General features: G+C 44.4%; 1 protein-coding gene across 6 annotated transcripts in view; it reads left to right on the top strand.

Annotated features, from left to right (window-relative positions):
* Positions 1-15,440, top strand: part of LOC138760353 (probable methyltransferase TARBP1) — a 276,950-nt gene that overhangs the window by 224,116 nt on the left and 37,394 nt on the right. For 5 of the 6 annotated variants that reach the window (XR_011355556.1, XM_069930829.1, XM_069930827.1 and 2 more), the window contains one exon: positions 10,195-10,331. Coding sequence is in view for 5 of the 6 variants with exons in the window: in XM_069930829.1 (XP_069786930.1) it covers positions 10,195-10,331 (137 nt within the window). In the remaining variant the exon portion in view is untranslated. Of the gene's footprint in view, positions 1-7,656; positions 7,697-10,194; positions 10,332-15,440 lie in introns of those variants that run through there. The other variant, XM_069930831.1, reaches the window with a different exon arrangement.

Genomic DNA, 15,440 nt, shown 5'->3' with positions numbered 1-15,440 from the left:
GTGGCTGACAAGTCCGATGCGGGACAGGCAGACACAGTTGCAGCGGTTGCAAGGGAAAATTGGTTGGTTGGGGTTGGGTGTTGGGTTTTTCCTCCTTTGCCTTTTGTCAGTGAGGTGGGCTCTGCGGTCTTCTTCAAAGGAGGCTGCTGCCCGCCAAACTGTGAGGCGCCAAGATGCACGGTTTGAGGCGTTATCAGCCCACTGGCAGTGGTCAATGTGGCAACCTACACCCATCCTACTTCATTTCTAAATAACCTGTGCTGTATGTCCTGCTGCCTAATTTATATCCAATTAACTTATACCCCCCGGGATGTTTCAGATGGTGGGAGGAAATCGGTGCCCCTGGGGAAAACCCATGCAGACATGGGGAGAACGTACAAACTCCTTACAGACAGCGTCGGATTCGAACCCAGGTTCCTATCGCTGGCGCTATAAAGGCATTGAGCTAATTGCTATGACAGTTGTGCTGCCCTAACTTGCAGCTCTCTTTCCAAGAGGCACGATGCCTTGTTTGTAGCTTTCTTCATTCCACCCTTTAGCACGGCCATTTACATTGAGTTGATTCTGCAGTGTTCAGACTCAGGAACATCCGTTAGGTGGCCTACCTGAGTGAGTGCTTCCTTTGTTTTAGAGATTGCGTTAGTGTTTTAATTCCTCAAGGTAATCTATCTTCGAGAAGATGTGTTCAGAGCACAGATCTTTATTTTTAAAATAAACCTCTGGACATTATTTTCTACTTTTTTGTAATATTCATTCACTTTCAATAAATTCAAGTTTATTGTCACTTGTCAGGATGCTGATATAAAGTTTGATTTGCAAGTAGTTCATCTGGACCATCTCACATTGTTATGAGCCCAAAGGACTTAAAAACTAGTAGCAACAGAAATTCGTCAAGACAATGGCTACTTCAACAACATTGGTTTTATTTTCTTAATACAGAATAATAAGATCAATATTTGACTTATCACTATCAAGTTACTTAACCCCCTCCTAATTCTAACCCGTCATTCAAGATGGTTCTTTTTCACTGTCCAGTCGTTTACTGTTCACTTCTCCAAGTTCACTGGCATCAATCAGTTTTCAGGACTGTGCATGGAATTAAACAGTCATTACATTCAACAGGTTCTGGTGCCTCAAGTCTCTACTAGTCGGGAAGGTCTTTGTGGGTGCAGAGAGATGCTCGTTGTACATGCAAAATGATTTCCTTCAATCAACAACCGAAGTGCCTTTCTGAAGAAACGTGCCTTCTTCCAGGTTACCGCAAAGAGTTCTTCTTTTCCCCTCTTTCAGGAGAAACAAAACAACCAGCCGCTATAGAGATTTCGAATAGGCTGAACTCGGAACTCAAAACCCGTCTTGAAATGGGCTCTTCACTCTGCTCGTCTTTCACTGGCCTGCTGCCTCTCACTTTGCTGCCTTGCACTGATTGCTGGTATTTCTCTCTCTCTCTCTCTCTCTCTCTCTCTCTCTCTCTCTCACTCTTCCTCTCTTTCTCTCTCCCCCTCTCTCTCTCTCTCCCTCTCTCTCTCTCTCCCTCTTTCTCTCTCCCCCTCACTCTCTCTCTCCCTCTTTCTCTCTCCCTCTCTCTCTCCCTCTTTCTCTCTCCCTCTCTCTCTCTCCCTCTTTCTCTCTCCCTCTCTCTCACTCCCTCTCTCTCTCTCCCTCTTTCTCTCTCCCCCCTCTCTCTCTCCCTCTTTCTCTCTCCCTCTCTCTCTCTCTCTCCCTCCTTCTCTCTCCCTCTCTCTCTCCCTCTCTCTCTCTCCCCCCCTCTCTCTCCCCCCCTCTCTCTCTCTCCCTCTCTTTCTCTCCCTCTTTCTCGCTCCCTCTCTCTCTCTCTCCCCCTCACTCTCTCTCTCCCTCTTTCTCTCTCCCTCTCTCTCTCTCCCTCTCTCTCTCCCCCCCTCTCTTTCTCTCTCTCTCTCTCTCTTTTTGTTTCAGTTTCTATCTCTTTCTGTTTCTGCTTAAGTCTCTGTGTCTATTTTTGAAATGTGATGTTTACTTGTCAAAAGTGGCCTAAACTACCTAATCTTATTCCCCTTTTAAACGTATATTTTATTAATTTATCCCGTACAATACATTGTACACCAAATACGACACAGTACACAAGTGCAGAGTTAGAGGGCATGGAACAAAGGCAACATGGTTTTACTACTGTGAGGTTTATCCAGGAGTCTGAAAACAGCAGGAAAGAAATTATCCTTGAATCTGTTGCACGTGCTCACACACAAGTGACTCTTCCTCCTGATGGGAGGGGGGATGAAGAGAGTGGCAAGGATGAGATGTGACTCTATTTGTTGGCTGCTTTTCTAAAGCAGCGGAAGTTATAGATGAAGTCAAGGGGATGACGGTATGCATGATGGCCTGAGCCACTTTCACAACTCTCTTCAGTTTCTCGCAGTCTCGGGAAAAGCAGATCCCTTACTACTAGTGTTGCATGCTGACAGGATCTTGCGAAGTAGCTGAGGGATGTTAGTGACAGGCCAAATTTCTAGTGTGTGGACCAGGTCAAATCACTGGAGATGCTTACCCTGAGGTGTCCACTATCTTCACCATTGATGTGGGCCAGGAGTGACCTCTGCTCTTCTGGAAGTCTTTCACTAACTCCTTAGTCTGGTTGACATTGAGGGAGTCATTGTTGTGGCATCAAGCATCAGACTTGTGGTGAGCTTATCATCCTCCTGCTGTCTTGTCCATCCTGTTGGTAAAGGTTATGGATTTGGGGGTGCTGTTGCAATATTGCATCTTGTGGATGGTACATGTGTGCAGGCAAAGCCCTGATCTGCCCAATAAATGTGCATTGAATGTACTTATAAACCTGGGTAAATAGTTATTCATTTGGAAAGTTCTCGACTGTTTGCACTCAAGGTATTAACTCACGAAGGAGACAATCTATACCTGTTTGCTTTTTGTGGAATAAACAAAAGGGGGATTTAAATGAGAAGAAGCAGAAGGAGCCCAGAATGGAACATGAATCCTTCCTGCATGGACTGGTTGGGTGACTTGCTTCTATGCAGTATGTCCTCTGTGTACAGTCAGACCGGAATAACTTACATGATGTAATTGCACATTATGTGTTACAGTAATCAAGTGCTGCACAATTCAAGCATCTGTGCAAAGTTAGAACATTTCTACCTACCCAAGGGAATGTCGCCCCTTTATTTTAGTGCGGTGATGCGTTCTTCAATTTGTGAACTAATCCTTCGTTTTGAAATGTGCAAAAATCAGGTCGCGGTTATGAAACCATAGAAATAGAAATATTTTGCATAACAGACATAATTGTTATTGACCTTATATAAATAGAAGCTATTCGTGCAATATGAATTAAAGCATACAAACTGAGCGCTTACAATTTTAGATTCTGTTTATCTGTCTGGCATTCCTCACTACTGAGGTTGTTTTAGGGCAGTAGGCTTAGTGTAGCGGTTTCTGCAATGCTCTTACAGTACCAGCGATTGGGTCTGGGGTTCGAATCCTGCACTGTTTGTAATGAGTTTGTACGTTCTTCCCGTGTCTGCATGAGTTTCCTCTGGGTGCTCCAGTTTCCTCCCACCCTTCAAAATGTACTGGGGGTTGTAGGTCATTTGGGTGTAATTGGGTGGCACGGGCTTGTGGGTCGAAAGGGCTGTTACCTTGCTGTATGTCTAAATTGAAAATCTCAAACAGAGTTGTGCCAGCACGCAGCTCAAAAGTTATTCAAAACAAATTTGTCGTAATAAAGGTATTTGGACAGATAGGTGGACTAGAAAGGCTTAGAAGGTTGGTGCAACATCAAGGGCCAAAGGGCCTGCACTGTGCTATAATGTTCTGTTCTAATGCTGTCAAGCAGGATGGGCAGAAATGGCAACTTGGTTGTTGCACTCAAGTTGGGCCGAAGGTTCTGTTACATGCTCCGTGACTCTGATATGTCTACCAGTGTAGAGAATACTGACCCAATGTTCACATCAACCCACAAAGGCCCAGTGGATCAGGATTTTAATGTTTACTTGCCATCTGACACGTTCTTTGTCAGCTTCATTTTATTACAAGAGTCGATGATCTCAGTGAAGCCTCTTAGTTACTGAATTACAGCGGAGGAATACCCTTTTGAGTTGGAAATTTTCATGGCAAGATGGCTGATGAAGCACACAAAATGCCAGAGGAACAGTGGATCGGGCAGCATCCATGGAAGGGGAAAGATAGTGAATGCTTCGAACCATCCATGGATGCTACCTGACCCACTGAGTTCCTCCGGCATTTGCTCCAGATTTCCAGCATCTCTGGTCTTTCTTGTTTGCCTCCAGGATGATTGGTGGCTTCTGTTACTTGAGTGCTATCAGATCAGATAACCAGGGCTCATGATACAATAGTTCTTGGCCAGCATGTATTTGCAATGACATTTTTCAAGGTTACCTGCATCCAGAATGCAGTAGTGCCAAACTGAATTGCTGGGGGTCTCAAGCAGAAACAACTATTTCCTGTGCCACTCTGGAGGTATTCAAATGGTTTGCTTTGCTGCATTCATAATTTAATTGCAGGATATCATATTCAATCTTTATTAGAGGTGGGAGAGAAGACGAGGTAATCATTTGCAGAGGAGCTGAGAAAATAATTTTGGAATATAGAGGGATCATTAATAAAGATCTGTGCTAATCATATTTTGTATTTGGGAATTGATTTGTCACAAAATACATTCAGAAGGATTCTTCTGCAAGCAGGTTATCTGTAACATTCCAACAACCGTGCAAAGAGCTCAATTACAAGATTGTAATGAAAAGGAAGATCAATTAGCACCAAGGATTGCTACCCGAGCCACACGCTGGTGAGGTTAGAAATACGAGGATAATGTAGTTTAACACGTGGCTAAAGACATGGGGCTCCAGGTTTCCAGATCACTGGTCTCTGTTCCAGGGAAGGTGGGACCTGTATCGAGGGGACGGTTTGCATCTGAAGTGGAGGGGAACTTCAGGCACATGCAGTGCCCTCCACAATGTTTGGAACAAAGACACTTTCTGTTTCCTTTATTTGCCCCTGTGCTCCACAGTTTTAAATTTGTAATCAAACAATTAATATGTAATTAAAGTGCACATTCTAGATTTTATTGGTGCCTGCCACATTGACCACCACCAGTGGGCTGATATCGCCTCAAACCATGCATCTTGGCGCCTCACAGTTCAGCGGGCAGCAACCACCTTTGAAGAAGACCGCAGAGCCCACCTCACTGACAAAAGACAAAGGAGGAAAAACCCAACACCCAACCCCAACCCACCCATTTTCCCCTGCAACCGCTGCAACCGTGCCTGCCTGTCCCGCATCGGACTTGTCAGCCACAAACGAGCCTGCAGCTGACGTGGACTTTTACCCCCTCCATAAATCTTCGTCCGCGAAGCCAAGCCAAAGAAGATATACATTTTGGTTTGAACATGTAGAAATTACAGTACTTTTTATCCAGAGTTCCCCTATTTCAGGGCACCATAATGTTTGGGATTTTTGGCTTCACAGGGGCTTGGTGAAGGTATAAGAGAGCTAGGCTTGCTTCTAAGCTCTTATCCCATTTTTTAACACGAGGACCAGGCTTGTACCAATGAAAGTCAAAGAAGCCATTATTTGGCTGAAAAGCAAGAATAAAACAGTAAGAGACTTCGCTCAAACCTTAGGATGGCCAAAATCAACTGTTTGGAACATCATTAAGAAGAAAGAGCCACTGGTGAGCTCAATAATCGCAAAGGGTCTGGGAGACCAAGGAAGACCTCCACAGCTGATGACAGAAAAATTCTCATCAAATTTTTTTTAAAATCCCCAAACACTTGTCCAAGAGAAAGACTCTTCAGGAGACAGGTGTGGATGTGTCAATGACTGCTGTCCACAGAAGACTTCATGCACAGAAATACAGAGGCTACGCTGCAAGATGCAGACCATTAGTTAGCCACAGAAACAGGATGGCCAGATTACAGTTTGCCAAAAATTTAAAAGAACCTGCAGAATTCTGGTAAAAGATCTTGTTGACAGATGAGACCAAGATTAATCTGTGTCAGAGTGATGGCAAAAAGCAAAGTGTGGAGGTGAAAAGGAACTGCCCAAGATCCAAAGCATACCACCTCATCTGTGAAGCATGGCGCTGGCCTGAGCACGTATGGCTTCCACAGGTACTGCCACACTTATCTTCATTGATGATGTAACTGCTGACAGCAGTAGCAAAATAAATTCTGAGGTGTTTAGAAACTTTTGCCTCCAAACTCATTGGATCCCAAAAATACTGCAAAAGCAACAAAGGAGTTTTTCAAAGCTAAAAACTGGAATATTATTGAATGGCCAACTGATCTAAATCCAATTGAGCATGTCTTCCTTATGCTGAAGGGAAAACATAAGGGGTCAAGCCCCCGAAGCAAGGAGGAGCTGAAGATGGCTGCAGCAGAGGCCTAGCAGAGCATCACCAGAGAAGATCCTCAGCACCTGATAATGTCTATAAATTGCAAACTTCGAGCAGTCATTGCCTACAAGGAATATGCAATAAGGTACTAAACATACTATAATATACATGCCATTGCCATGTGCCAAATATTAAGGTGCCCTGAAATGAGGGGACTATGTATAAAAAGTTCTGTAATTTCTACATGGTTAAACCAAAAGGTATACAAATAACTTTGAACTAAATCTGGAATGTGCACTTTAATCCCGTGAATTGTTTCATTATAAATTTAAAATGGGAGCACAGGGGCAAATAAAGGATATGCCAAAGCATAATGGAGGGCACTGCAAATGGCTCTGTTGTGGAGAGCACAAAGTTCCTTGGTGTGCAAAGAACAGACAACCTAACCTGGACCCACAACACCACCTCATTATTCAGGAAGGCGCAGTAGCACCTACACTTCCTAAGTAGGTTGAGGAGGGCAAGGCGACTGGCTGTCGTTTTAACAGCCATTTTCCAGGAGCCACAATTGAGAGTGACCTGTCTAGCTGTATCATTGTGTGATACAGTAGCTGCAAAGCATCGGCCCAGAAGTCAATACCAAAGATCAAAATGACTGAGAAGATCATTGGGGTCTCCCTTTCCTCTACTGACGACGTTCACTAGAAATGTTTCTTAAATAGGGACTCAAAGAATCATTGAGGAGCCTTTCCATCCATCACACAGCATTTGTGACTGACTACCGTCAGGAACGAGGTACGGCACCATTAAAATCAGGACTGCCAGGCTGGGAAATGGTGATATCCTGTAATCGAATAAATGATTCCAAAATTTTTATATTATTACTTTTATGTAATGATTATATGTATGTTTGTGTATGCACTGTAGTCCAGAGAAATGCTGTTTTGTCTGCTTGTGTATGTACCGTTAAATGATAATAAACTTGAACTTGGGTATGATGGCTCCCTTTCCTTGACAGCATTATGATCCAAGCTGCATTCACTACCTTCTGTAGCTTTCTATCTTGAGCTGAGCAGCTCCCGCACTGTGCTGTAATGTATCCAGCCAGTATGTTTTCAGGGAACTTTCATTACAAGGGATTGCTCTCAATAGAACTGGCATGGACTTGACAGCTTGAATGGCCTCCAGTAAGGAGTAACCCATTTTGTGATTTCACTTAATACATTCTCCGACTAGATAGTCAAATAGTGATTTTTTTCATCTTGAGTTCTCTGGCAAAGGATTCTAGTTTTTTTTTGTTAATATTGCAGGGAGAGAAATAGAACGGGCTGATGCACGAGGGGCAGGAGATGAGTATAATTTTTATTGATTTTATCTGAAGATTTAAAATCAACTTTCCTACAAGTATTAATTTGTCACCTTTTTATAATTTATCTCCATTAAGTGGTGAGTGTTTCTTTGAGTTCAACAGGTAGATATGAACCAGTGGATGTGGTGTTATTGTACTTTCAAAAAGGTTTGAGAAGGAGGATTTGACCACAGGAGGTTGATCAACAAGGTTAGAGCACAAGCAACTGGGGTTAAAAGTTTAATTGGTTAAGAGAGAGGGATAAAAAAAAGAGTAAAAAGTGAACAAGTATTCAAGAGATTAGTGCTTGGTTGATTATGTTGAATGGTGGAGCCAATTTAGGGGCTGAATGGCCTCCTCCTCATTTGTTGGTCATGTTCCCATGAAATGACTTGGACTGAAAGCCTTCAAGTCAGTGAACATCTCAGCATGTTTTTCAGGATGTTATCAAACAACTTTGAGAATCTAGGTTAGACACCAAAAAGTTGGATAAAGCAGCCAGTTGAAAAGGTATTCCAGAACTCAAGGCTAAGGTAACAGAAATCCCAGAGCTGTCATCAATAAAAACAGGATTGTACAAGTGACTCTCGTCCCATACCAGCTGGGGACTTTAAATAGTGAATTAAATAATCAGTCACAAAAAGCTTATCCTGGAATTGGAGACTTGGAAACTTCCAGAGTGCTGTAAAAATCCAGCTCATTTTCAATCCAGTCCAATTGGGAAGGAAATTTGTGTCCTTGCTTAGTCTGACATGTCATACACTTTGCTCCTAAATGCCCTCTGAATCAGCCCACAAGGCATTAAGTTCAGTGGCATCTACCAATGGGCCACATTCCCAAATTTAATTTTTAAAAAAGCCAGAATTCAAAGGACACAAAAAAGTCTGAGATTTATCCTTGCCAGAAAAAAATGTATTTGTAATCACGTATCCTAAAATTTCTGGATCATGTCCTTTTGCAAGAAAAAGACCAATGAACATTTTAAATCAGTGATACTCACGTGACTTGTAAGTAATTGACTAAATAAACATTTCTGTACCATCATGGAAGTGACTTAATAGTGTCCCTGATCACTGAGTTTCATCTTTCAATATAATTAAATCCTCCAATACTCATTCAAAGACTGGATGGGGCACAGACTTGCAACTCCTTATAATTCTCTAATACACAGTTTGTGAATTTTGTTAACCACTTGGGAAAAAAAATAGCACATGTTGGATGACATAGCATTCCACTTGAAAAACCTGCCGCCGGAGAAAAATTATTCCCCTCGGAGAAACAAACAAAACGCACCCAAATCCAATCTCTCATTCCAGGTCCTTTATTTTACTTGGCACCAAGGAGAGAGACTGCTGGTCTCCACTGACACGCAGCTCTGAATTACAGGACAAATCCATGCATTCTTATACAATCACTTTAGAACTAGAATGAATACCTGGTACAGTCAGAGGCAAATTATCAATAGACAGCATCTGTTAGACTTTGGTATCTGATGCAGACTCTTATCACTTTTCTCTTCCTGCAGTAAGTGCAAAGTTCATTTGTCAATGGTTTGTGGATTTGCTCATACACTCCAACATCAGTCAGTAAGCCCTTTCAAACTGCCTTGTAAAATGGGGTTATCCGGGCAATTTGCCCAGTTAGGGCCCCAGTTAGTTAGAACCCCAGGTGGTTAGAAAGGGTCTGACCCAGTCAACCTCGTGAATTCCAACTGGGTCCCTGACCTACCTTAGAGGCAGTCAGGGAACCCAGTTAAACTTATCTAGGTGGGCTTCCACAGGTGATTGAATAGGAAAATGGCCGACCTGCTTATTCTGGTGACACCAGTCCTTGTGTGTGTATTGTCACCATGCAGCCAGCATCCGAACATCCCGCGGTACTTCTGGTGAGTGAGTGATGCGTCATTGCAGGGTGGGATCCCCCTTAAATAGCCCAGTTGGCCATTTAATGGGTTGATCCCCCTGCAATTTGAAAGGTGTTTCCAGCACCTTTGCCCCAGTAATCACACCCAGGTCCCAGGAGGGCTACCCAGGTGTTGCTTAAAAGTGGTTACTGTCACAGGGCAGAGGTCAACTTGTAAACTTTTCATTTTCCCCTTGTAGCACTTCCTTCTTTAAATGAGCAATGAATAAGGCTAATAAAATAATCAAGCATCCCATCATTCTAAACAGCTAGGTGAAAGTTCATTTTTTTCCACACCACCAAGTTAGGCTGATTTTATTGTTTCTCTTCCGTCACGAACATAAATGCTGGGAGTTAAACAAGTCTGCAGATGGTGGGGGAGAGAGCAATACTGGAGAAACAGCATTCATAGGGTAACCAACAGTTTGGACCTGTGCCCTATGGTGGGAGATTTGATTTATGTGGAACGCACAAACTTTGTTTGATGGAAGGTGAAATATTTGTGAGGTTCGTTTTTAAAGAACGAAGCAGGATAGATGAGCCAGCTGCAAATGATAATGTCACATGGTTTGTCAGCTTCAATCTCTTTATTTCACAGGTGAGACCTGATCAGCTGGTTAACTACCTGCAGCAAAAGAAAACTGAGGGATACACGATCATTGGAGTGGAACAGACGGTCAACAGCCAAGACCTTGCTCACTATACTTTCCCAGAGAAAACTTTACTGCTGCTAGGGTGAGTTTCATGTCCCTCAGATAGACATGATTTGAACTGAGGTTAAGAAGAAAATGATTGTGGCCTTCTTTCTTGTGATCAAATACAAAAGGTATTGAGCAGCATTTTATACTGTGAATGAATCTCCTAATCTTGTGTAGGGAGGGAGATAGGTCAGGTGTCTGAGGTTAATGTTGGAGAACAAATTGGGTCTAGTGATCACAACTCTATTAGTTTTAGGGTAGTTTTAGGGAAAAGCAAAGAAGGGCCTAAAGTTGAGGTTCTGGATTGGAGAAAAGCAAATTTTGAAGGAATAAGAATGGATTTGGGGAGTATTGAGTGGGAAATGATTTTTTCAGGAAAGGATGTAAATGGAAAGTGGAGAATATTCAAAGAAATTTTGAGAGTACAGAGTAGATACGTCCCAGTGAGGATCAAAGGAAAGGCTGGAAGTCATAGGGAGCCTTGGTTTTCGGGAAATATTAGAAATTTGGTTAGGAGAAAGAGGGAGGTGTACAAGAGGTATAAACAGCAGGGTGCTGAGAAATTGAAAGAGGACTACAAGGAGTGTAGAAAAAATCTTAAGGAAGAAATTAGAAAGGCCAAAAAGAGGCACGAAGAGGCTTTGGCAGACAGAGTAAGAATAAATCCAAAGGGTTTCTATAGGTACATTAAAAGTAAAAGATTAGTGAGGGATAAAATTGGACCCCTTGTAGATAGCGAAGGTAGGCTGAATGAGAAGTCAGAGGAAATGGGGGAAATTTTGAATGATTTATTTTCCTCGGTATTCACTAGGAAAAAAAATATTGAACCAGTTGAAGTAAAGAAAAATAGTGGGGAGGTCATGAATCATATAAGGATAACTGAAGAGGTAGTGATGGCAGTGTTAAAAAAGATAAAGGTGGACAAATTTCCGGGTCCGGACAAAATATTCCCAAGGACACTCAGGGAGACTAGTGTACAGATAGTGGGGCCATTAACAGAGATATTTAGGATGTCACTGGTCACGGGGGTAGTACCAGAGGATTGGAGGGTGGCTCATGTTGTTCCACTGTTTAAGAAAGGGTCTAAATGTAAGCCTGGAAATTATAGACTTGTGAGTCTGATGTGGGTAAGTTGATGGAAAGTGTTCTGAGGGATGGCATTTACAAATATTTGGGAGAACAGGGATTGATAGGTAGTAGTCAGCATGGTTTTGTCAGGGGTAGATCATGCTTAACAAACCTTATAGAGTTTTTCGAGGGGGGGTTACAGAAAAGATTGATGAAGGGAAGGCTGTGGATGTTGTCTATTTAGACTTTAGTAATACTTTTGACAAAGTTCCCCACAGGAGGTTAGGAAAAAAGGTGGAGGCATTTGGTATAAATAAGGAGGTAGTGAAATGGATTCAGCAATGGTTGGATGGGAGGTGTCAGAGAGTAGTGGTAGAAAATTGTTTGTCAAATTGGAGGCCGGTGACTAGTGGAGTTCCTCAGGGATCGGTCCTGGGTCCACTATTGTTTGTTATATATATTAACGATCTGGAAGAAGGGGTGGTGAATTGGATAAGTAAGTTTGCAGATGATACAAAGATTGGTGGTATTGTGGACAGTGAGGAAGATTACCGTAGCTTAAAAAGAGATATAGGAAAGCTAGAGGAGTGGGCTGAGAAATGGCTGATGGAATTTAATACGGATAAGTGTGAAGTGTTGCATTTTGGAAAGGCAAATCTAAATAGGTCATATACATTGAATGGTAGACAATTGAGGAGTGCAGAGCAACAAAGGGATTTAGGAGTTATGGTAAATAGTACCCTCAAAGTTGATACTCAGGTAGATAGAGTGGTGAAGAAGGCATTTGAAATGTTGGCCTTCATAAATCGGAGTATCGAATTCAAGAGTTGGGATGTTATGATGAAATTGTACAAAGCATTGGTGAGGCCAAATTTGGAGTACTGTGTACAGTTTTAGTCACCAAATTATAGGAAGGATATAAACAAAATAGAGAGAGTGCAGAGAAGGTTCACGAGAATGTTGACAGGATGTCAGGGTTTGAGTTACAGAGAAAGGTTGTGCAGACTGGGGCTTTTTTCTCTGGAGCGTAGAAGATTGAGGGGGGACTTGATGGAGGTGTTCAAGATTTTAAAAGGGACAGAGAGAGTCAACGTGGATAGGCTTTTTCAATTAAGAGTGGGGGATATTCAAACCAGAGGCCATGGTTTAAGATTGAAGGGGGAATTATAAGGGGGACATGAGGGGAAATTTCTTCTCGCAAAGGGTGGTTGGGATGTGGAATAAGCTTCTGGCGGAAGTGGTTGAAGCAGGAACGTTATTTACATTTAAGGAAAGACTGGATAATTACATGGAGGGGAGAGGATTGCAGGGGTATGGACCAGGTGCTGGTCAGTGGGACTAGGAGGGTGGGGATTTGTTCCAGCATGGACTAGTACGGCCAAACTGGCCTGTTCTGTGCTGTATATGGTTATATGGTGTACCTAGAAAAAATGCAGTTTTCCCAATTGTATTTTGTTGAGCTATTTGCATCTTTTTTGTTGAGTGTTTTCTCCCACACCCCATATGTATGTGGGTTGATAGGTTAAATGGCCACTGTAAATTGCTCCCAGTGTTGGAAGATCACAGAATCTGGGGAATGTTGATGGCATCATGCAAAGATTAGATTACAGGAAACAATAAAGGGGAAATTAGATGGGATTGCTCTGTGATCAGCTATAGGTTCAATGTCCCAAATGCCCAGCATCATTATAGAACCATAGAACACTACAGCACAGAAACATATACCTATTCACATTTTTCTTTAAAGTCAAAATTGAGCCTGCATTTACCAATTCAGCTGGCTTTCAACCTTATTAATATTTTTTGCCCGACCAATTAGTGGTAAAGCTGCTGCCCCTGCAGGAGAAAGGAATTTCAGGGTTGTATGTAACTGAAAATAAATCTGAAATTTGATCCTGCCTGTAGTTTGGTGGCTGTCCTGACTAACCTCCCAAATGCAGGAGCCTGTCAAAGACCTTTCTAAAGTCTGTGTTAACAACATCCAAATTTTCCTGGCAACTTCCTCGAAAAACTGTTAGATTGGTTATGTTAATGTCAATATAATTCTGATTCTTTAAAATATTTTTATGAATATAACACAGCAGAAACCGAGACAATGGAACTCTAATGCAATAGCTGAGAGGCTTATCAGAGTGTAATTTACGTGATACTGACCTAGAAATTGGTTAACGTGGCCTTGTTTGCAGCAGAACTTCTTTCGATCCTGAATCTTGTCCTGTAGCGGCGGCTACATTGCTCCTGCAATAACACACGCAACCAGACAGGTTGATCTCAGTGAGCAGACGAATTTATTGCAGGTGGGCTGCACTTATACTCCCAGCCCGGACCTGGCTGAGAACCACGCTGGAGGGCGCTGATGAAGGAAGGGAAACCCCCCGACGGCACCATTTTGGCCAGCTGCCCCGCCGCGTGGCTTATAAGCGGGGCCGGTTCGCCTGCCTTGTGGTGAGCCGCCACACAGCCCCCCTCCCCACCCCCCCCCCCCCCCAGAACTGGCGCCAATGTCCTTTTTTGCCAGGCAGCCTCACTTCTTGGGCTGGGCAATGACCATGGGCTCGGTGGGATTGAGGTGCGCTGGCTTCAGCCTGTCCATGGTAAACAGCTCATGCCTGCCGCCCAAGTCCAGCGTGAATGTCGAGCCAGAACGCTATAACCCTGTACAGCCCCTCATACGGTCGCTGCGGTCGGGCCTTGCCGAATGAAAACGAATTTCGCTGAAAGCAGCTCGCCAGGAACGTGAGTCGGGCGGGTGCCATGCCTGGGTGGTGGTGGGGGTTTGAAGGAGTTCAAGCATGCCCTGAGGTGAGGAAGTAGTTCATGCAGCGACCGCTGGGGATTGTGAGGTGCATTGACGAACTCACCAGATAGTGCCAGCGGCGCACCGTAGACCAGCTCAGCTGATGGCACCTGCAGATCGTCCTTGGGAGTGGAGCAGATGCCCAGGAACACCCAAGGCAGTTCGTCCGTCCAGTCGGGACCGATGAGGCAGGCCATGAGTGCCGACTTAAGGTGGGGGTGCAGACGTTTGACCAGTCCATTGGCCTGCAGGTGGTAGGCCGTGGTGTGGTGTAGCTGTATCCCCAACCTGTTGGCGAGCTGTGCCCAGAGCGCAGATGTGAACTGGACGCCCCGATTGCTGGTGAAGTGAGCCGGGACGCCGAACCTGGTGACCCAACCGTGCAACAGGGCCGGGAGCAGGATTCGGTGGTGGCGTCTGGCATCGGGATCACCTCAGGCCAGCGAGTGGTGCAGTCCACCACCGTAAACAGGTTACAGTTGCCCCGGGAAACGAGTAAGGGCCCGACGATGTCCACGTGGATGTGGCTGAACAGTTAACAGACGTGCTCGAACTCCTGTATGGGCGCCCTGGTGTGCCTGTGCACCTTGGACATCTGGCAGTGGGTGCATGTTCTGGCCCAGCCCGCGATCTGCTTCCGCAGCCCATGCCATACAAACTGTCCATCCACCATCTGGACCGTGGACCTGATGGACGGATGTGAAAGGTCATGGATGTGATGGAAGACCTGCCTGTACCAATGCTGCGGAACCACTGGCTGTGGGGTGCCCAAGAAGATATCGCACAGGATGGTGCCTTCGCTGCTCAGAGTAGGGAGGTCTCAGAACTGCAGGCCGGTGATGGCCGTCTTGATGGCCCTAGTCCCCTCATCAGCTTCCAGATCCCGGGTGAGCTGATCGAAGTCGAGGCTGGGCATCAGCGCGCAGATGGCCGGTCTCGAGAGTGCATTGGTGATCACATTGTCCTTCCCCACCTTGTGCCGAATGTCGGTGGTAAACTCTGACAGAAATGAGAGATGACGCTGCTGACGGGCCGACTAAGGATCCTTTGCCATCGCGAACACCTAGGTGAGGGGTTTGTGGTCGGTGAAAATGGTAAAAGTCCCCCCCCCTCCAAAAAATAGCAGAAATGGGGCACTGCCAGGTACGTGCCCAGTAACTCGCAGTCGAAGGCTCTATACTTGCATTCTGGTGGGCGGAACAGGCGGCTGAAGAATGCCAGCGGCTTCCAATGCTCCAGGATGGCACCGATGGCTGTGGCAGAGGTATCGACAGAGAGTGC

The sequence above is a fragment of the Narcine bancroftii genome, chromosome 4 (genome assembly GCF_036971445.1).
Source record: "Narcine bancroftii isolate sNarBan1 chromosome 4, sNarBan1.hap1, whole genome shotgun sequence".
NCBI classification, from domain to species: Eukaryota; Metazoa; Chordata; class Chondrichthyes; order Torpediniformes; family Narcinidae; genus Narcine; species Narcine bancroftii.
The sequence above is the reverse complement of the archived record's forward strand: the minus strand, read 5'-3'. Positions and strand labels throughout refer to the sequence as shown.